Genomic DNA, 21,870 nt, shown 5'->3' with positions numbered 1-21,870 from the left:
ATCTCCATGCTTGCTGGCAGGGGGTGGTGGCTGAGCACAGGCTGTTAACATTTTGTAGAAATAATATCTCAAGACCTCGCTGTTCAGGGAACTATCTTCCACATCAGATAAATAGCATGGTTTTTTTCTATAGATGAAAAAAAGTTTGTACCACGCAAGGCTAAAGGCTAGCTAGAAAGGAGCGAACTCACAAAACCAATAGATCTGGGGTCATACTCAATTTTTGAAGATGGAAAAACATGTTCCCTCCCTTCCTTGTGTGGTCTGCAGTGGCCAGGAACTGTGTTGGAATGATGGCTATTTTTTGAATGGTATTTCTTCTTGGGGAGTTTGTAGCTCATGAACCATGTTTGGGCTCTCCACTGCACCTCTCCATGGGAAGAATTCCTTGTGGTGCAGCCTCAGTAGAGAAGGGGAGCTAAAAAATACGGAAGAAATGAGATTTGGAGATCTGATAGAGCTGTTTTCCAGCTTCACTGCCTAAAGACAGCTCTTTGCTTGGAATGCAGCTGTAAGAGAGGATCTCCTGTTGGCACAGCTGCCTCAATTTTGAAACATTGGCGATCTGTTGTTGAGATTCCCATGTCTCAGCCTGATGGTGCAGAGATCTGCTCTGATGCTTCAGAAACAGTGTTGGCATCTACATACCCATTGCAAGATTCTTTTGTACCATGAACTGAAGCTGCTTCATAGCTGGAAGAGAGGCCTGAAGACCAGCTTCAGCCAGGAGGGAGCATAGGTGGCAAGCACAGCCCAGAGTGTACCAGAGAGGGAAACCCAGTGCTGCTAAGGGAATTTCTTCTTTGTTTTTCTGCCTTGGCTGAAGTAGTGGATCAATGAGCCCTGTCGCAGACAGTGTCTGCAAGGGAACAGTACGGGAGAGGATGTGCAAGTCCCTTGCAGTGTCATTCCCCACCTGACTCCCTATCTGCAACAGCCATCAGGGGGCTTGAGCTGCAGTGGGATTGACAGCTTCTCTCTCTTCAGTGTGCAGCAACTATAATAAAGTCACTAACTTGTGACTAAACACTCTTTTTAAGGAGAAGGAAAAAGGCTTAAAATTCTCCAAGTTCCTGGTACTGGTGCAATCTGTATAGCAGGGAGCAGGAAACACGCCCAACAGTGTCAAAAGGTTAGATGCCTATGCCATTAAACCTTGTACGTATTTATCCTCTGGAACATAGACATGAAAAGGGAAATGTTATCTGGTTCTTAATTTCTTGCTGGAATTTCTTGCAATGATGATAATCTTAGGGAAGTGTGAGAATTCCTTGCATCACTGGACTCCAAGGGTGAGATAGTCAAGTAAATAGTGCAAAATCCCTGGCCTTTCATGCCAGAGCTGAAATAAATTCCGGTGAGAATGAAATCCACATCACAGATATATCACAAATAAACCCTATTCTTGTAAATGGCTAAATTAGGAGCAGTAGTATGAGACTACTGCAAAGTATGAGTCATAGAAGGAAAAGGTCCAGAGGATGAGGATGTAGCATGTCCCCAGGTGTTTCTTGCTAGCAGTGATTAAGGAAGTGGTGGTCCGTCCAGGGACCTCTAGAGAGATATCCCAGGGCAGAACAGGAGGCAACAGCCCCTCCCAAGCCCCATTTCCACCCATCCCCCACCCCCCCTCCAAATGGCAGTACTACAACAGATAGGTCTTAAACCCTGGTCAGACTTGGTGGATCCAGAAGTTGTGGCTTGTTCATGGGAGGTTTTTTTGTCTTGGACACCTTCTGTGTTTTGCAATGCGTTTTTCAATGTAATTAATTTAACTTTTTTCCTCTATACTGAGCTATCTCGGGGAGTAGGTAGTAGCATGCAAACAGCCTGTTCCAGCCTTATGAGATCTTGCAAACTTCTTTGGTGTCTGTGTTGCCAGTGATTGCCTTCTACTGCCCCTGCTTAACTCTGAAGGCTTTAATTCCCCCTGGCAGGTTTGGTTGGTGCTTCTGAGCAACACGCTTGGCCTGCTGGTAACGCACAGTAGGCACCTACTAAAAAGTAAGTGTCTAAAAACTCTCGATACGTGTGTTGAATTGTGTTGTGAGAAATCATTTAACTTCTTATTTTCACGTTGAGCTCCTGGGATGGTGGTTTTGGCTTGTGAGCTGTTTCCCAAGTTGGCCTGAGATGTCAGTAGTGTTGGGAGTAACTCAGGGACAGAAACTCAGGGCTGACAGGCGTAAAGCTCTCGTGTGTGGTGTTGGGATGGTTTCCCTGGCTTTGCTCCTTGGGGAGTGCTCCCTGCCCTTAAGGAGCAAACTGCTTCCCGCCGTAGTTTGTACCAAATGTGTCTGGGAAAGGTTTTGCCTGCAATATTTGTTGCCTTCCAGAATTTATTGTTGTCTGAGCAATATCTATATTTAAACTCCTCTGAAGGCATATAGAGTACGGAGACAGTAGGTTTGACATTGATAATGTGCAGCTGTGACCTTGCTTTAACGATGGACAGCTATTATCCTGCAGCAAAAAAGCAAATAACTTTGAGGGAGTGCGAGAAGGAACCCGGAGGGAACAGACACAGAGGAGGAACGTGGTCTCACCTCTAGAAGATAAGGAGACAGCGTGAACAGCAGAGTCGCCTATGGTGAACAGTGGCTGGGCTCATGGGCAGTAGGGTTTGACCAATAATAAAGCTTTCAGCAGCACGTGTACAGAGTATGAACTTATAAAAGCTGTAACTAACTAACAGTAAAGGTCTTCGCTTCACTCTCCTTGCAAAGTCTGTGCCTCAGTCACCACAAAGGTGTATGAGCTGCCAAGGAGTGTGTCAGCCTTTGGGATACCAGCTGCGTTCTTCACTTCAGAGCAGCAATACAGCTGTTTGTGTTTGCATAAATAGACTTGTTCTGTAATCCCATCATTTTAGTTTTGAGAGAAATGTGCAAATCTGTGGAATCTGCATTCTGTAGATCGAGACACAAATGTGAACATGTTGCTTCATTTCTAGAAAGGTGATGGAGTGGGCTATAGAGTACTTGTCAAGCATGCAGACCTAGAAGCAAGTTGTGGCACTTGATAAACATCTTGGGGGCAACTTTTTCAGGCTCCTCTCACAAGCCCAGAGGTGTTTGTGCTTTTACAGAGGGTAAACTGGGATATGGGAAGGATAGGTTACTCCAGCTTGTATTGCGTGACCACCTAGGTGCTGGGATGTGCTGTTTGGTGGTCTCGTTTTTTAAACTTGCAGGCTGTCCTGTAGTGTATATTTGCTTGTGTTCATATTTCGAGCCTACAAATTTTCCAGGCTGCCAACATCCCACTGTCCAATAAATGTTCCCAAGGAAATTTATAGCTGTTATTTCTGCCCTCTGTTCTGTCTAAAGAGAACAAAACCAGAATGTGTGGCCAGTGCTGGTGTTGCTAAGCCTGGAGCGTAGTAGAGCTGTTGCTGCAATTCATCCTCCCAGATATGCTCTTTGCTGGAAAACAGATGCAGAAAACCTGACAGTAGCTTAAAGGTGAGTTTACTCTGCTTGAGCATTTTCTCTAGCAAAAGGAAAATCCGATCCCGCTGCTGCAGGCAGTGTAGCATTTACTTGGCTTTTGGCAGGGCAGGCTGATGTGCAGAGAAGCAGTAATTTCAGCCTGTAGAAGGTGAGTGAATCCTCTTGTGCTAGGGTTGAAAGGATTGCATCACTGTTTTCTCTATTTGTAAATCTGTTGTTGAGATCCAGTTTCCTATGGATACCAGAGGATGTGGGTTTAAAAAAAATAGTATGAAGTTGGGGTATTAGTCATTAGGAGCTGCCTTTTCCTGTGTCCTCATCCTGTCCCATGCTGTATAAGCCTCTGTTTTGGAGAACTGAAGCAATTCGTTCATTCCTTTATTAGAAGAGTTCCTTCCCCTCACAGCCTGCTTGTGACTTACACTGTAAGTGCTTCCAGTTATGGTCCAAAATGCATGAGTTCAGTTTTTGCAGACAATGACAAATGATCTTTCAGCTGTCCTTGTGTGCCATCACCCTGTCAGCAGTTCTTGGGAGCTAGTGTAGCTCATGGCGGCAAGGCATTTATATTTAGATCCCTCCTTGTGCTAGTTGGCTGGGATTCGGCTTTATTTTGGCTGCATGTATCACGTCCAGTTGTGGGGCAGTGGTAAAGCGAAGAGAACAACACATGCACTTAATTAAACCTTGTCTATACAGTTCAGAATACAATAACTAGGTGGGGCGGGGGGGCAGGGGGGGCTGGTTGCAAATCTTCAGTAGTGAGTCTTCCCAGAAGTGCTCAAATAAGGTTATTGAGTCGTCATACACTACAAATAAAAGCAGAGACATGGAAGTCATGTGCTTCTGAGCAGGAGCAAGACTGGGCATGGAAGTGGCTTCCCTGAATTGAGTTGGCAGGGGCACAGCCTCTGGGATCACAGGAGGGAGAGTCTGGATGGCCAAGACACTTCCAGCTACGGTGGAGACACCTGATGGTGGTCCTGGGCACGAGGGGAGAGCTCACCTTCCCTGTGCCCAGGTGCTGTGGCAACAACCTACCTGTCAATGTCTGCTGCAGCCATCCCCTTGAAAACAAACTTGGGCGTTAGCTAAGTGCTTGTGTTGCAACAGAAAGAAAATGTTGGGAAGAAAAATGACCCAGGTGAGCGGAGGATAGAAAATTCAGTGGGTTTTTCTTGGAGGCCTTCTTGTCCTACCAAGTTGGAGCTGCCATGGGTTGATCTGTCTCCACTGCAGCACCTGGTTCTCTGTTGTTTGCAGTCCAGTGTGATCCTGCTGCTTGGCCATCAGGAAGGCTTGTTGTCCATTCTGTTTCTGGCCTTGGACTGTGGGTTTTTGCGATTTCTCCCTTTAGAGCCATGTGCTGGGGCTGATGTGCGTGTGTTGGGCTGATGTGCCCATGGTCACTGCTCAGGGTGGGTAGGCTGTCTGTCTATCTGCAAGTCCACCTGAATGCACGTGAAGAAACAGGATAGCTTCTTTGGACTCTGGGGCATAAATCCTGGCAGACTTGCTGGCCATGGGGCAAATCTGCAAGCAGGTGGTTCTTATCTTCAAAGATATTAAGCTCCCTCTAAATATACCTATGTTTTAGGACAAGATGGTCAGGGAAACACTAAATTTCTCTAAAATTGTTTTGAAGGAAGTTGTGTGTCTCCATTTACAGGCTGCTTGGAAGGTATAATTTTAGAAGTCTTAAGCACATACAAGACAAGGTGTATCATTTTGTTGTTAATAATGAAGTGAGAGTGCTGGCAGTAAAAGCATTGACTAGAAAATCAATATTTTGGCTGAGGAGCTGTTTTACAGCTCATATCTCTGGGATGCCACTGGGATGGTTAAGTTAAACCAAGGCTTTCTTGGGAGTGGAGGGAGGGAAATAATCCATTAAAACTTAAAATCTGTCTCACCAGTAAAGTACATATTTGAGGAACATCTACCAAGATGGTACCTTAAAGAAAACCTTAGGCAAAGGTAAGATATTCATCTATTAGTCAGAAACCCTGAGTACTGCATTAGCCATGCAGTGCAAATCCCTGGCTGGAGGGAGCTGGGGGAGGAAGCTGTGCACTTTGCCTGGCGATGGGATGCCGCCCGCTGCCAAAATGTGTGTAACTTTTCAGCATCCACTTGCAGAAGGCACAGTTTCCTCTGCCTGCCTTCTGGGTCACATTCCACTTATTTCTGGTGAATGAAGCAATCTTTTGGCCTGAAGAGGGGGTCAGGAAGAAAGTAAGTACAAGAGCCTGAACCAAAGCACCTGGGAATTTTGGGAAGAAGGCGGCAGTCTGGCCTAAAGCTCAGAGTAAGCAGGGGAAAGTAGTCTTAAGAAGGTACTGGAGAGTGACATCAATTCAGCTTTGTGCATGTGGTTGTCACATGGTGTCTCAACGAGGGCCAGCGTGCCTGTCAGAAAAAGACAGGGGAATGGTGGTGTTTGTTTGTTGTTGTTGTTTTGGGTTGGTTTTTTTTTCTTTTTGAAAAGGAAACTGTTCTAATTTAATGCCCTGAGACTGGAGTATGTGTAAAGGTAGACAAACGACCTGGTGTTGGAGTATTTTTCTAATACAGAAGCTGCAGTCCTGAACTATGATTGTAAGAGCAAACCAAATCAATCCACAGGTTTACCGAAGGGGCAGTGGTTGTTTTGCAGCACTGTGATTAAACTGAAGGCTGATTGTTTACGTATGACATCTGCTAAATAAAACCCTGAAATTGTGTCTCCCTAGGCTCATCGTCCACCTCTTCAATTACAAGGGGTCAGTGAAGACCAAGCACATAAATCTTTTCTAGGAACACTGCTTTCTTTTCAGAGCACAATTTGCAAATGCAACCAACTTGCCTTGACCTTTCAATCTGTGACGTGATGAAAATGGGGACAAAGTGTAAACAAACAAACACTGGCTTGAACAAAAGAGTGGGCTGTGAACTGGGAGGAGGAATTATGGCTCTATGGAGCTATTCAGGCATATAATGAAAAGGGAAAGGATGGATTCAGGCACTCTCCAGGTCACTTTGCTCACTTTGCTCCTTTAACCTTGTACTGGACTCGCTGATAGTTAAAATTAACTGTGATTTGTCTCCTTGCCACTCCAAAAAAATGGAGAGAAAGCAAGCAGCAGACTTAATCCTCATCTGTACCCTGTGTTTACTGGCCATTAAGTTTTCCTCCCCCCATTCCCATGGTGTCAGCAGCAGCAGAATTTACCATATAATTGCTCATTTTATTGGCATGCCAAACTGCAACTTGCCACCATTATGCAAGAAGTAATAATGATTTTAAAAACAAGCAAAACCCCAAACAAAAAACCACCACAAAGCCAATAAAAACTCCATAATCACCTAAATCTGCTAATGAAACTGGAGCCTTTTCCCATCTGAGAGCAGGCGGATCTCAAAACTGTCCTCAGCTGGGTTTTTCCCCAGCTCCTGGGCAAGGGGAAAGGCTGGTAAGGAAAGAAAGGACCAGCTGCAATGAGAAGCAACAAATGAGGAGGAAAGGTGCTGTGCTGGAGTGTTGAGGATAATTTGGCACATTTCCTAGCTCTCCAGACTTGCTCTTCACAGGGAGGGATCCAAGCAGTGGCAGCTGAGTTGCTGAGCTGGTCTCAGCAGGAAGGCACATGGTGAGTGTTTGAAATGTGGGAAGCGGTGCCTCCTAAGCCTGTTAAACAGGGAGCAGTGCAGTTGTTTTGCTTTCATCTGCTTCCTGGCAGTTAGAGGATCTCCATGAATGCAAAAGGACCATCTTCTTTGGGAAAAAAAATGTAGGAGGGTGGAAGATGTGCTGACTTCTGCTCATTTTCTAAATGCCTGGTGTCATTAAGGAAAGGCTAAGAGGAGAGTGTGACTGCAGATGTTTAAACTCCCTCTTTTAATGCGCGTGTCAGTAGAGACATACACCTCTCCTGGTTATGTGTGAGGAGTGCTAAACACAGGTGTGTTAGAGCAGGATTGGTTGCCTTGGGGGAAAGCTGAGATCTTCTCTTGCATTCATGTCAGGACTCCAATGGTAAAAGAGGGAAGTGGGCTGATGTGGCACCCAGAAATGATGAAGAGGTTGGTGTGATTGCTGACGAGAAGGTCATATGGGCCATATGGCAGGAACATCAAACTCAGTGTTCACTCTATAGTTAAAGGAAGGGAGACACAAGGAAGGGTTGTCAGATGGAATTTTATCAACAAGGCTTAATGGTTAATATTAATATTTTTAAAATTTTGCCTTTATTCATCTTTTCAATTCTGATTTCACCATAATTACTCACCTGTGCAAAGGGTAAGCCTGAATATTATCCTTGATCTTACAAACAGGATGATGAGGCTGGAGAAGTGTGTGAGCTCCTGCTTCACAAACACTGATGTTCCTTCCACCTATTTTCTCTTTTTTTAGTATGTGAAAAGCTGTGCTTTCTGGTGTATCTAAAAATCTGTACTGAAGAAAAAGTAACTTGTGAGGTTTGGGTCATGGTCTCAGACATCTGGTTTTCCAGGAGAAAAGAGATTTCTTTGTCCTGTTTAACAGTGAAGGAAAAAAGAATAGTTAGGGTCACCATGGTGTTTTTTTCAGAGAGATATCAAAGTAAACAGACCAAATCCTGGTTTTTAATTGCAGTTTCACTTTTATAGTCCTTGGTCTCTGTTATTAAAGGGCAAATTGTGATAACTAGCTTTGGTATTAAGCAATGTTAATTCTGCTAAATTATTTTAATTTCCTTTTACAGAAGGCTTTGGATTGTCCTTTAATATATTAATTGGCTGTGGCTGAACTGCTTTGTCTATACTGGTGTTGGTTGTGTGTCTGCAAAGCCAGAAATGTTTTAGATCTCTGCTCCCTTTTATTCTCATCTCTGAGATTCTGTTGTCTATTAATTGTGCTATAGCTGTCTCCAGTCAAAACCAGACCCCTTGGACACTCAGGGTGCATGGATACTTGGGGGAAAAAAAAAAAAAAAGTGTTTTGTTGCCTTAAAGGTTCATAACTGCAGTTATGGTTCCTGTTTGGGCCCCGTGGAGGGCTCAGTGCTGTTCTAGGAAATTATCTGCCCTTTATAGGAATCTTGGTTACGGGTATTGCAGAGGCTTTGAGGCATTGCCATGAACAGAGGAGTTGCAAACTTTTATTTCTTGCAATAGAAGAGTTTGTTTTGACAGTGAAACAAAGAAGAAGCTCAATTAGCATGTGAGTTTGGCATGTAGGGAGAGCAGCTTTTATGCAGACTTCAAAGTAACTCTCCCATTACTTCTCTTAAACAAAAAGATTGCAACAGGAGCTTTCCAATACTAGGGAATGCCACAAAGGTGATGGCATCATTCTACATTGAACTCTATTGCTAATAAGAGTATGATTTGAGGGAGGGGGGGGTGGGGGTGGAAAGGTGACTAATGTAAATGTTTCCCAGGCTGCCAGTAGCCTCTGCAGTTTCTCTGAGGCTCTTGGTGGAAAAGACCTCACACAGGTGGGTGAGGGTGATTTGGCAGCATCTCTGCATGGCTGCACACGTGCTGGGCACGGTGCAGGTTCCTGGCAGCAGTGGGTGCTCAGCATTGCCATGCCACGCCACAGCCTGGCACACAAATCCTCGATTGGTCCGTGTTGCTGTGTGATGTTCAGGATCACTTTAATTTGCACCTTCCAGAAGCTTTCTATGTTAGGTAATTTTGTCAAAGAAAGTTTGACAGCATCAAGATGAAGCCCTGTTGAGTCATCTGGTACCCTGCAGTCTTCTGGAGTGGGAGTCATCACACCATTTCCGTGCTTGTTCACTGCATCTTGCATCCAAAGTCACAATGCTGGGGAAATGCTTATGTCCTGGCAGTGGGGTCCTGCTCAGCTGGTGTGTAGCTTCCTGCATGGCCTGCTAGCCTGGGAACTAAAGAGGCTGAGGTTTTACGTGGCATCCAGAACCATAACTGGCTTGAGGTGATCCCTGTGCTGTGTGACCTCACGCAGCGGTGAAGAGTAGCTCCTCTAGTAGAGGAGGTTCTCCTTTACAGTTGCAGCGTGCATCTCTCTTTACTGACCTTCACCTTGAAGTCAAAGAAGTAAAAGATCAGAATTATGGCTACAATCCATCTATCTGTGGGGCTAGGATGCTAATCTGTCCTCATTCTTGCCCTTGGTCAATCTTCTGCTTCAAGGGCAGTGCCCCTGAGGTAGGGGACGGCCTCACAAGATATCTGCAGGGAGCTTAGCACGAGGGGGTCTCTGAGTGCAGGTGTTGCATAAACACTGAACAATGCAGCATCTGCGGGATACAGAACTGGAGGGGTGGAAATCACTAATATGGTGATACGGAAACCTCGGGGAACTGCATCTGGTGAATCTTTGCTTGGTTGTCCACTGGGTGAAGAATCAAGTTTCTTTTCAAAACAGTGGACTTACGTCAGGGATGAATTCTGGCCTTTTAATAACGATTTTAAAGATATTAAAGTATATTTTTAAAGTATATAAAGTATATTAACTAAAATTAATAGCTGTCTGAAGTTCACAATATGGTTCTTAGTGTTAAAGGAAAAATTTAAGCAGCCGTGGGTACCGCTAGGTTTGCTTTAATCACCACTCAGAGCTGGGCCACCACCTCAGTGAGTGGCAGAGAACAAAGGGATGCAGCACAGCTTATATACACTTACCAAATCATTAGTCAATGTCCAAAGTTTTTAGAAGCTTCCTTTGGTCCTGTCAGTTCTGCGAATCCATCACCTGACTGTCCCAGTTGATTCACCTGTTCAGTTCCAGTCTGCCTCTGTTCCAGGCTCCTCGGATCGTGATCTTCTTTCTGCCAGCTTTAACTCACACACTCCTTCAAGTGCGCTTAGTCTTTGAACAAGCAGTTCCTATTCACATATACCAATTTTTCTAAAAACACCTGTGTTTCTGAGAGCACCTGTGTGCACAGTTGATCATCTGTTGTTTCTCTGTTCTCCCATTGACTAGCTGGACCGGGTGTTAAACCAGCCTTGGATCAGGGCTGTACAAGGGCCGAGGCCTGGTTATGCCAGTTAGCGGCTTCAGCACTTTAAAATTCTGAATTCAAAATACATTTTCTTTAACACTTAGACTAACCAACCAAACCTCTTTCTATATATTAGCAGTATTCCAGCTAGTTTTGTTGGTTTCTGTTGCAGGAAGTCACCAGTGGCAAGAGATACCAGACTGCTGTTTCACAACAGCCATTCCTCCCAACAAAGTGTACTGCTCCGTTTTGTAAGGCAGCTTTGCCAGAAAAAGCCTTATCTTTCCTTGCATTAACAGCTTCGTACGACGGTACTTGACTGGTAAATTACTTAGTAGTAAAAATAGTTTATGACATTACATTGGTTGCCATAACAATTCTCATTTTTATGTTTCAGCCATAAATTACATCGCATGCTATTGTCTTGATGTATGAGATTAGCAGGAAAGTCCCTTGCAAACATGAAAGTGCAAGTTTTGTATGTAAATAAGATTTGGAAACCAAAACCAGTGGCAAACACGCTAAGATCAATGATAAATGGGACTAATGGCTGATTAATTAATACTGAGACATGGAATACATCCCTGGGCTTTATCACTCTCTTAATTTTCCAGAGTATAAAATAACATATATGTAAAAAAACAGGTAATAGTTCTCTGAAGTGAAATGGAATAGAAGCCCAGAATATTATTTGTAGTCATGCATATGTCTAAGAAAAACTTCTAGGTTCTTCTGTGTTCATAGTATTTGATTTTCATGTCATGTCTTCTGGTTCATTTCTTACGTTGAGTTTCTGGGTAAAGTTCTGGCTAAAGTTAATATTAATATTCTGAGCTGGTATTTCTGGATTAAAGGAAAGGGGTTTTGTGGTGTCAGGGTGGATCAGAGTAGAAGATTCTTTGGCCATAGGAGAAAGTTCAAGTTGGAGATTATCTCTCTTGGAAGTGAAAATTAAGCCTCATTCAGGAGTAGTTTCTAGGATTACTGCAGTATAAATACAGTCCAATAAAGACCCTGCTGGCAGTAAAACAGAATACAGCTGTCTGTCCTGAATCCATCGGGTTAGTTGTCTGGAAGTTGGTTGGGCTTTGAATACAACAGCGTGTAAGGAATTTGAAAATTTTGCCTTAAACAGAAATTGGTGCATATGCAGGAGTAGGCTGATGGTCAGCTGTCACAAGTATTCAAGAGGTTTTACAAATGGTTTAGCCAACACATGGAATGTTCTTTGTGATCTTATTTCCAGAACATCTCTTGTCATGTAGTGCAAGGCAAGAAGGTTCTGCTGCCCACAAAGAAAAATAAATACCTAATACATATTTCTAGGTGAATAAGAGAAGGGGAAATTCCTCACTAAAGAAATAAATAGTACTACTTTTCTATTTATCAGGTACTTAATTTATAGTTAAAGGACATAGTGCAAGCTGTATCTACACAGGCTAAAATAAACTTCTTATCAGCGGTTCTTGGATACTGACATTCTTTCCCTGTTCCTGGGAATTTCAGGTTAGACAGTAGATGCTTCCTCTGGATTTCTGTTCCATGCTTGTAGAAAGTAGTCATTTGAGTAACTGGGTATCCCTCACAGAGAACACACTGAAAATGAAAATCTGCATGAAAACAGGGCCAGGGGAACTCAATACTGTGACCCGTAGGGAGAGGTTAGTCTGAAGCACTTCTTGTAAGGCTGGGGATTACCGAATTTTTGTACTCGGAAACTAACTTATGTGAAAAATGAATCAAGGCAAAAAAAACCCATTATTCTTGGAATATTGATATATTTTACACTAGAACTTCTGTTTAGATGGGCTGGATTTGAGTGAAGAATTTAGTCCTGTCAGCAATTCCTGAGGTCATTCAATCCTTCAGAGGCCAAAAAAACCCTGGTGTGCATCTGTGTTGCTATGTTCCTTAGCTACAACTTGTTCCCTTGTGCTATTTGCATTACACACTAAAACATGTTAGAACAGTGCTGGCCAACTATTTTTCTCAGTGGCCCATTTGGCAAATATGTGGAAATAACCATTAGTTTCAGTTAAAAAGATAAAGTGCAAGTGCTACACAGCTGAGGCATGCTAAGGGATTGTTCTTGCTTGGAGCAGCCAAAGGACTGAGAAAACTCTGAAGCTCCACCCACCATTGCACATGCACTTACCTTCCAGTTTCCATATCTGAGACAAGCAGCAGAGTGTAATAGTGCACATGGCTGCAGACTTGTTCTTGAGACGTAAGGGGTTTCAGCTCAGAAGCAGGGAGCTGCAGTGCATTTTGGTTTTCCTTGTTTCTGCTTGCAGCCTGGAAACAGGATCAGTAGATGATACAGCAGGGAAAAAGGGCAGGTATAGATTCATGGGGGCGCAAAAGGACCATCGGCTCCTCATGGAGGTGCTGCGTGCTGCAGGATGTGGGACTGAGGCTGTGTGGCAACAGCAGCAGCTGAAACTCACGGCACTGTCATAGCTCTCCCTGTGCCAGGTAGGGATGCTGAGTCAGCAAGGTGCTGCCAGCTGCTTTCTCCCTTATATACGAGTCAAAGTACAGCTGGTGCCGTGCACTCAGGGCTTCTTTTGGTTTCTTTGTGAAGTGATTGACTCGAAGGCTGCCCTGTACCTGCTTATCTTCTATAATGGCAAGTTATTTTTTAACGAGGAATTCCAGGTCATTTCAGGCGGCAGGGAAATACATGTGATACATCATAGTCAGCTGGGGGTGAGCTGAGCAACTCGACCTTGCCAGCAGCACCCAGTGCATGTTAGAAGCTGTCTGCTGCCAGGGGCCTTAAGAGAGCTCTAACCACACCCCGGATAGGTGTTTTTGTAATCCCACCATGGTAAGTTCTGGATTCTTGTATAGATGTGCTTTGAGCAAAGAAGATGCTTAGCCCCGTTTTGGAGGGACAAAGAGGGGATTACGCTGTCTCTCACGGCCAGGCCAGGAGCAGTGGGGGGTATTGCTGAGCAGCTCCTGCCACTGCCTTGCAGTGAGCCTTGCGCCAGCCACTTTCTGACTATGGGTCTTACTTTTTCAGGAATTATTTTAACAGGAAGTGTTTCTGAGTAAGTGTAGAAATTAAAGCCCTTTTCTGCATTTCTGTGTTAGAAAGAACAAAGAAGCAATGGTTTGATTGTTCCTCACGAAAATGTAATTAAAAACATTTCCTCTTTCTGTCCAGGTCTCTTTGGGAGCAAAGAGACCCTCCGTGCAGCTATTTCTTAGCAGCAGGTTGCAGAGTGGGATTTTGGCTTGCCTCCTGACTGTTCCCTGGTTTTGAGATGAAGCTCCCTGCTTTTTTTTTATGTTTACCCTTACATTGGGTTTGTGTGGAGGGTTTGGCGGGGGGGCTACAGAGGGGGGTGCCCCATGGAGCCCATACCAACCGGCTCCCAGACAGACCCACCGCTGGCCAGGGCCGAGCCCACCAGTGACAGTGGTAGTGCCTCTGGGATAATGGATTTAAGGAAGGGAAAAACACTGAGCAGCTGCAGCCAGAGAGAGGAGTGAGACTGTGTGACAGCAACAGTGCTGCAGACCCCCAGTCAGTGCAGAAGCAGGGGGAGGGGGTGCTCCAGGCGCCAGAGCAGTTATTCCCCTGGAGCCCGTGGTGAAGACCATGGGGAGGTGGGCTGTGTCCTCAAGGGGACAAGGGCAGAACAACTGTATCCCTTCCTGGAGTTAGCTGTGGAGGACACTGTCATGTTTCTCCCTGTGGAGATATATCCCTTCCAGGCCAGCACGGGCCCTGCCTGAAGGAAGGGTACAAGGTAAGGGAAATAAAGAGGCATTGTTTAAAGAAGTCTTCTACCAGCACTCCTCATCCCTGCAGGGAAGTTAAGCTGAAGCACAGCAGACCACAGAGTGTGTGAAATACTGCAGAACAAGTCCTTGAAGCCTTTTTTCGATGGTCAGACCTAATAAATAGTATTTTCTCTACGGAAGAGCAAATATAAACATGGCCCATTGAAAAATGAATACCTGTAGCATTCATTTCAAAGTGCTTTGCCAAGGCCAATGAGTGTTTTTTGACTTGACTTGCAAAGTGTTTGGGAATTAGAGAGGTTTCTTTGATGTGCAGAGGGCTGCGCAGACTGCCCTCGCTCAGCTCCTGGCTGCTAATGCCAGATGATGTGATGGGCGCAAATTCAGTCAAGCAGCAGCAGTGCTGCTGAGCATCTGTGCTGTGGCAGGGTATCTTGTAACACTGATGCCTGACCGGGAACAAGTTGAGCTGAGCCCAGCTCAGTGCTGCAGGCTCTCCTTGGCTGTGAGCCCTTGCCTGGCAAGTTGGTAGCAGACCCCAAATCCAGTCCCTTCACGTTACTGTTGCAATACATACAGAGACAGATTTACTGCCCCAGAACCCATAAGCAGGTTCCTGGGAGGTTTTCTGGGGTCTGTGATCTTTTTTCCCCATGCTTTCCAGCTGCACAGTCCCACGAAGCAGGGACTGACTTTGTATTGCTCAGAGACCTGACCTGCTACTCCTAAAGTGAAAGTGGAAATGCAGTTGACTTTTAAAGAAGGGAGAAACTGGTCGTGCGCCCTTTTCTCTGGGATCCAAGTGGCTTCTGCATTTCCTCTGCAGGGCTATGGAAGAGGAGCTGACTGAACTGGAAGCTGGGAAGGCTGCTTGATTGCGTGGAGAAGGGAAGGGAAAAGGCACAAAGGCTTCTTTGGATGCAGACAGCTTTTAAGGTACTCATGCTTTTGTCTTCTTTAAGGGATCCTGTCTTACAGCCAGTCTTTTATTTTACAAATTGTTGCTGTTTCCTCATTTTAATTAGGCATTTAGAAATGGGCACTAAAAAACCAGTCTGCTGCAGAAGGGAAATGATTAGCATGTTTCACATTTTCTCGGTAAGGAAGAATGTGTATTGCTTGTTTGTATAATCTTGCTAAATAAATAACACCAGTTTCTATGGCCCTGGCTACTAACTTTCACACAGTTCTGCACTGCTTTCATATTGCCTGTGTCAATGCAAAAACCCAACAGCTTCATTAAGTGGTGCACTTATATAGAAGTGTGAATGACCACAGAAGCAGTAGTATAAATCTACTAGAGCATTTTCAAGTAACTCCCCAATAATTTTCCCACATCCAGTTAACTTTTTTATTTGTAGCTCCTTAGCATGTTTTGCTAATATCTCCTTTTCCAAAATTGCCATTCTGTCATATTTGCAAATAAAGCATAATTTGCCAGGAGGGTTGCAGTAGAAATCTTTGCAACTCTTCTCCTTTTTGGGGAGAAGCTGTTGCCCAGGCTGGAGCTGATGGTGCATTGTTTTCCCTGTGGCTGCTGTTCCGAGACCTGCGGGGACACGGGTGGGTCAAAACAAAACAGGGAACCTAAACAGAAAGTGTCAGTCAGTAGAGATATTAGTTTTAAAATAAAAGAAATTAAGCTAGTGAAACAGTTTATTCTACTTGTCTTAATGTGCTGCAAGTAGAAAATAAAACATTGGCAGTGTTTTCTAACGATTACGGTGGAAGATTTTTTTTAAGAGCAGGTGCTGAGATTTCTCAGCTCAGGCTCGGTGTCCTGCTGGTGACTTTCTGCACCGGCTTGGTGGGACTGTGGAAACAAACCATGCTCACAGGCTTGCTCTGGGAATAGCTGTTCTGTCTCTTTCTGTGATTTTGTTGTGGGGTTTTTTTTGTGTGTGTGGTTTTTTTATTATTATTACTTATTGTAAAAGCTTGTTCCGAGTGGTATCCAGTACATCAACAAAGCAAAACTGGTACTGAAAGTAATGCAAAAATTAGCTCTTATGTATATTCTACTCCTTTTCCAGGAAAGAAGTTACAGTGGAAAATAAAATCTGTAGGATCTTCTGAAGTTCTTTGGGTTTTATTTTGTTACTGCCTTGCTTCCTTCAATAACGTTATTTTCTTCAAACTGTTTGAAACTTAAGTCCTCTCCATGGGATACTTAGAGTAACAAATAAATCTTTTCTGAAAATACATTGCATTATTCCACCAAGATGGTTCTGCCTGGCCATATAAGCCATATACCAAAATGCTTATAAAGCTACAGACCTGCAGGTTGTGTGGCTGGAAGAGAGAGAAGGGGCAGGGAAATGCAGTGTTTACAGTTGGCAAATAGCATCGGATCTTGTGGGTCCATGACTGCACCTCGCGGTCAGTTGGGGAGGGAAGCACACCTCAACCCCCCAGCAGCAGCCCTGCTCTGCCGTCTCCTGTGAGCGGGACTTTGGGTGATCCCCTGCCGCAGGCTCTGTGCTTGTCACCATGGGGGTCCCCACTGAAGCAGCAGCCTCAGCTGAGCTGTGCTGGAGCAGAGTTCCCTGAGTCTGAGGATGCGCACTGGAAAGGCAGAGAGCTCGTTTAGCTCATGCTGGAGTAGGAAAATGTGGGTGCCAAACTAGAATATTCCAGGGCATTAGCTTTTAACTTTGAGAGAGGACCTTTCCTCTGATGGAAATGATGCTATTGCATTAGTGACTGACTGGCTTTACTGTTTTGGTAAACAGTGGAGTTGATTATTGTTTTGTGTTTGTGTCCTGGTTTTGGCTGGGGTAGAGTTAATTGTCGCCTTAGTAGCTAGTACAGTGCTGCGGTTTGGATGTAGTATGAGAATAACGTTGATGAGACACTGATGTTTTAGCTGTTGGTGAGAAATGCTTGCTCTAAATATAGGACTTTTCAAGCTTCCCAGCTCTGTCAGTAGATCTGAAAAGTGAAGGTCTGTATTGCCTTGAAAAGAAAGGCAAGTGGGCAAAAACCTTGATGAAAAATACTTTCTATCCAAACAAGTTTGTTTTAGATTGGAGTGGTTTATTGTTAAAGTAAGTTTAAAACTGATAGCAGGAGGTGGCCAAGACAGCTGAAGACTCTCAGAAACCTGTCAAAAAAGAGGGTTAAGAGACAGACCAGTGGGAGATTTGGTGAACAGTGTGCTGGCTTTTGAAAATGAAGCGGGGGAGCAGGAAGGAATGTCACCAGAGATAAGAGGAAGGGGGATAAACTTTGAACAAAATGAGAGGAGGCTTAAGTATGAGCCAAGATGATCACAAAAGAGAAGAGAGAACAACGGAAGGAAGACAAATACAAAGCTCAGGCTGAAAACTACTGGTGAAAAAAAAAAAAAATCACTGTGTCTGTGAGGACTGCATTACACAGGGAACATGCTACAAGGAGGACAAGGAGGTATGATACCCTGGAGGTATTTAAAAGATGTGTAGATGTGACACTTAGGGACATGGTTTGGGTGGTGCTGGTTAATGGTTGGACTTGGTAATCTTAAGGGTCTTTTCCAACCTAAATGATTCTATGATTCTGTTATTCTAAGGTGATGATAGTCCCTTGGCACTCGGCTCGGCAAGGGCGGGGGGGGGGGGGACGACGACGACGACACACAGGCATTGTTGACTGATGCTTTGCAAGGCAGGAGTCAGGTTGAAGTGAGTGATGTGTGAGATGGTACCGACTGACCTGTTTGGTTTTGTGTTGTTTTTACAAAACAAACAAACAAACAAAACCCCACCCAAAGCACGAACTTGCCCAAAATAAAAAAGATAGGCACTATTGTTAGATGTATGGAAAGAGTATGAGAAAAGATGCTGAGCTCATTTGATGCTCTGAATGTTATTAATACCTGATGGGGCAAGAAGAAATCCTTGCAGGATTGTAAAGGTGAGAGGGAGCACCGTGGATAAAATGGAAGAATTGGTCCCTCGTGTGGTGTGAAGTGGAAATGGACGGTCACCCCTTGGGTGCTCGTGGAGGCCAGGACCTCTGCTCAGGCTGCGGTTCCCTGGGCTTGGGCCCTGCATGGGGGTGTCGAGAGCTCGGGGCTCTGCGGAGGGGCCCCAGATTTCATTCTGCAGGAAGTTTTGCAGTCTCAAAGATCTGCCTCCTGGGCCTGTCGGCAGCTGGAAAGGGCTGGGTTTGGGGCTTGTATTTGTCCTCTCTCGTCTGTTTCCAGAATCGTGATAGGACTTTCAGCAGCTCTAGGCTGGCATGGATCATGAAAGATAAGCAATGATTAACTTCTGCTGAAGAGTTGATGTGTACCTAGGAGTTAACGCAGAATTCATTTGGAAATTTACTCAAGGGACTTCTCTGGTACTTCTCAGGTAGTGACATACCAAAAAAAGTTGTTCTAAAAGAAAGCTCCTAGGGCAAAGCAGTTTGTTGTTTTCTAGAGCTAGGCTAATGAGGAAAGTTAGGTGATTTTTCCAGATATTTTTTTTTTTTTTCTCCTTTGGAAAATGAAACTTGTGTTTTAGTAAAACATACTTCACGTATTCATGACAATTTCACTGTAATGATTGAGGACGACTTTCTGACTAAATCCAAGACATTTTTTGTAAAAAATACTAAGTTTTTGTTTGGTTTGTTCATTTAATTTGGACCATCAGATATTTCCCATCAGGTCTTCTAAACGAAAAATAGAATTCAATTTGATAATAACGATTTCATCTTAGGTCAAGCAAAACATTCAACGCAAAACATCTTCCTTGTCTGATTTTTTTGTGGGCTTTGGAAGTGTCAGCCAGCCAAGAAGTTATTTGCTGCATGGACTCCTGAGCGATGTGTACAGGGCCGCTGCCTTGAGGAGCCTGGAGGACCTGGAGAACGCAGCCTCCTGCCCAGCAGGCAGAAAGGCCATGTGTCTTCTACTGCTGTGACTGACCCAGAGGTGGGAAGGGGTGTAAGTCTGCCATTTGCAAAAGCAGTCTCAGAGTGTTGTAGCAGCTGAGCAGTGTAAACTTCTCTTTGCCTGTATTCCAGCTATCTTGGCTAGAAGAAGCTTTATAGTACTTGGCCTAGAAGTCATTTTCTTTTTGACTAGAGAATAATAAGAAAGAGTGAATGGATGCCGATTGCTGCATTTAATGTCCAGACAGGGAGATGACTTGGGGAGGAGCCGAGTGAGCCTGCCCTGGGACTGTGGGGGATCTAGGAGAGCATCCAACACTACTGGAGCTGAGCCCCCAGAGCAGCCTGATGGAGTCCCCCTACTTCACATGGTTTTGTTTCCTGCTCCTGGCCATTGCAGCTGCCCATCCAAGTGAGTCTCCTTGCTTGATCTCAGTGCTTTTCACTGCACGTAAGTAGCTAAAAACTTTTGAACTGTTACTAGAAAGCTCAGTTGTGTCCAGTTAAAACTAAGACTACAAAACCGCTAGGTGAGAAAAGAAATTAAGAAGGTGAAGGTTGACTCATTTGACCTGTCACAGTCACCTAATTGGGGAGAGGTGACTACTTGTCTGAAGTCAAATGAGGTGATGACTGACTCTTCACCAGGAGAGTCTGAATGAGTAAAACACCTTTGTCAGCTCTCGGCACCCAGTGCCAGCATACTCCAGCACTTTGGCCAGGCTGCTGGTGCATTTTGGCTTGACTGTAAAACTGTTGCCTGCAGAAACCTGAACTGAACCCATGGCAGTGACCTGGGACACTGCATCCAGCTGTATGTAGTCTGGCAGCTCAGCTGTGAACTTCATTTGTCCTGGGGTCTGGATATCTGCTGGAGACATACCTGATAGGGTCGTGCCAAGGAGTTTTAGAAGAAAAGCAAATAATGAATGATTCATCTCAGCCTGTCCATACAGAGGACCTCTTAGCTTAACAAGAGAAATGCCTTTCAACTCACTTCCCAAGCTGCCAGCTCCCTAGTTAAAACCCCAGTGGGAGCAGTGAGGGAATTACATTGTATTTCTACCCTCAAAAATTATTTCGGGGACTGGGCCCAGTACCATATAAAAATTGTCCATTGGCAGACAGTGTCTCTCAACCCATGGCTGGGTTTGTCCACCAAAACTCATCTCTGTCTCCTAACAGTACAACTCTGCAGAGAAAACTGGTAGAAAATAATTTGTTTATTTGTTTTCTTATTTAGATATTGCCATGCCCTGTGGTGGTGACCCTGCTGAGGGATCACAACGGTCTTCATCTGGCAAAACAAATGTGACAGTCTACCACTGCAAAAACTGTGAGGAACACATATGCAAATCATCCAATTATGAAGGCTTTGTAAAAATTGGTGAAACACAAAGTGAGACATTTTCAAATGAAGTAATTCAGTTGGTGACCAGTGAAACACACATCATGATGTGCCTTCAGCAAGAAGAAAATGCTTGTCTTAAAGGAATTTATGCCATAGTCTGGGAGAAAGCCATGGGAGTAGGAGACTCATGTGGCACACTGGATTTTAGAGGTATGCTCTACTAGGAGCCTGGCTATCATCATATGGAAAACACATTTCTGGTTATGAAATGGAACTGTTATATATTTGGGCCGACAGTGAGGTTAATGAGTAAACTAACTTGTCAAAGTGAGTTTCTTTTGTCAAAAAAATTCATTAAATCCTTTACAAAATAAATTATCTCATGTCAAACTGCTTAAAACTGCACTAGTAGAGATTCAGATAAATGCATGTTACCCTGATTTATACTTCTTTCCTTTTTTTTTTTTTTTTTTTTTTTTGGCAACAGCAATTCTCGTGATCAAAATCTATGCCAGTTGGCAATGTATGGATTCTGTCTACTACAGTCAGTACACACTGAAATCCAGGTCTAGCCTGAAGAGCCATTCTGTGTTGCTCTTCTGTATTGAAGTAATTGCCATTCAAAAAGTGCAATTCAGCAAATAACCAGGAGGTATCCTTCCAGCTTTCTCACGGAACTCTAAATCGGAGATAAAAATGTCTGTCAGTTCATGTGGCAAGTGGCTCCAAGAAGGCAAACTTCATGGCAGATTAGGTTGCCATGATTTTTATGATAATTTAGTTGAACTTGACCCAGGCCAATGACATTTCACCAGTAAACACCTGATTGAATATATGTTTGGTTTTGTCCTCCTGGCTGTAGATGGTTCTCTGAAAGCAGCTTTTATCCCCTGTCTTGTAAGACCTAGAGCATCCTTCCTAATCTTGTTGCTAACAGAAGAAAACAAAAAATTCTCAACCTACACGTGCTTTTGTTCATCCTAGCAGTTCCTCATGTATTTAATTTCTGGCCACTACAAACAATTTCTGTCCTGGATTTATGCTTACCTCTGCAGAATATCTACATGCTGTTACTACCGTGTAAAGCTTGGATGGCACTAAAACTTCTAAGGTGAAGACTGGAAATTGCTGTAGATGTAGATGCCTATATCCCTTGAGAGGGTGACAGGTAGATGTGCTGAGTGTGGGTATGTGTAGGTAGGAAGTTTTCAAGATTCTCCTAGAAGAGGAAAAAGTTATCTAATGGCATGGTGGCATGCAGGCTAGGTGGGAGAGGCACTCCAGGGCCTCTGAGATTTATACAGCTGCTGGTCTTGCTTGTTCCTCTTCTTTGGTTCCTGAGGGTAAACAGGAGTGGCAACATTCTGTCATAATTATTATTTGAATAGGTTTTAATTGCAAAAAGGTAATGATAAACTTTTTACAGATGTTTTGGTGTTCTTAAAATCACATGTGAACAAATCTGAAGAGGGCAAAAATGTTAAGATTTCTA

The 21,870-nt window shown here is 44.1% G+C and overlaps 1 protein-coding gene across 8 annotated transcripts in view; it reads left to right on the top strand.

The window, feature by feature from the left end:
* The window catches only part of LOC114010641 (uncharacterized), a 35,714-nt gene that overhangs the window by 7,370 nt on the left and 6,474 nt on the right, over positions 1-21,870 (top strand). Inside the window, exons 1-5 of one of the 8 annotated variants that reach the window (XM_055797712.1) lie at positions 14,898-15,100; positions 17,231-17,572; positions 18,351-18,501; positions 19,272-19,439; positions 20,271-20,588. In XM_055797712.1, the coding sequence (XP_055653687.1) occupies positions 19,376-19,439; positions 20,271-20,588 (382 nt within the window). In that variant the 5' untranslated portion in view covers positions 14,898-15,100; positions 17,231-17,572; positions 18,351-18,501; positions 19,272-19,375. Of the gene's footprint in view, positions 1-14,896; positions 15,101-15,189; positions 15,263-17,230; positions 17,573-18,350; positions 18,502-18,528; positions 19,068-19,271; positions 19,440-20,270; positions 20,589-21,870 lie in introns of those variants that run through there. The other 7 variants (XM_027779131.2, XM_027779135.2, XM_055797711.1 and 4 more) reach the window with 7 other exon arrangements.

This window comes from Falco peregrinus, chromosome 2 (assembly GCF_023634155.1).
Source record: "Falco peregrinus isolate bFalPer1 chromosome 2, bFalPer1.pri, whole genome shotgun sequence".
In the NCBI taxonomy this organism is placed as follows: domain Eukaryota; kingdom Metazoa; phylum Chordata; class Aves; order Falconiformes; family Falconidae; genus Falco; species Falco peregrinus.
The sequence above is the reverse complement of the archived record's forward strand: the minus strand, read 5'-3'. Positions and strand labels throughout refer to the sequence as shown.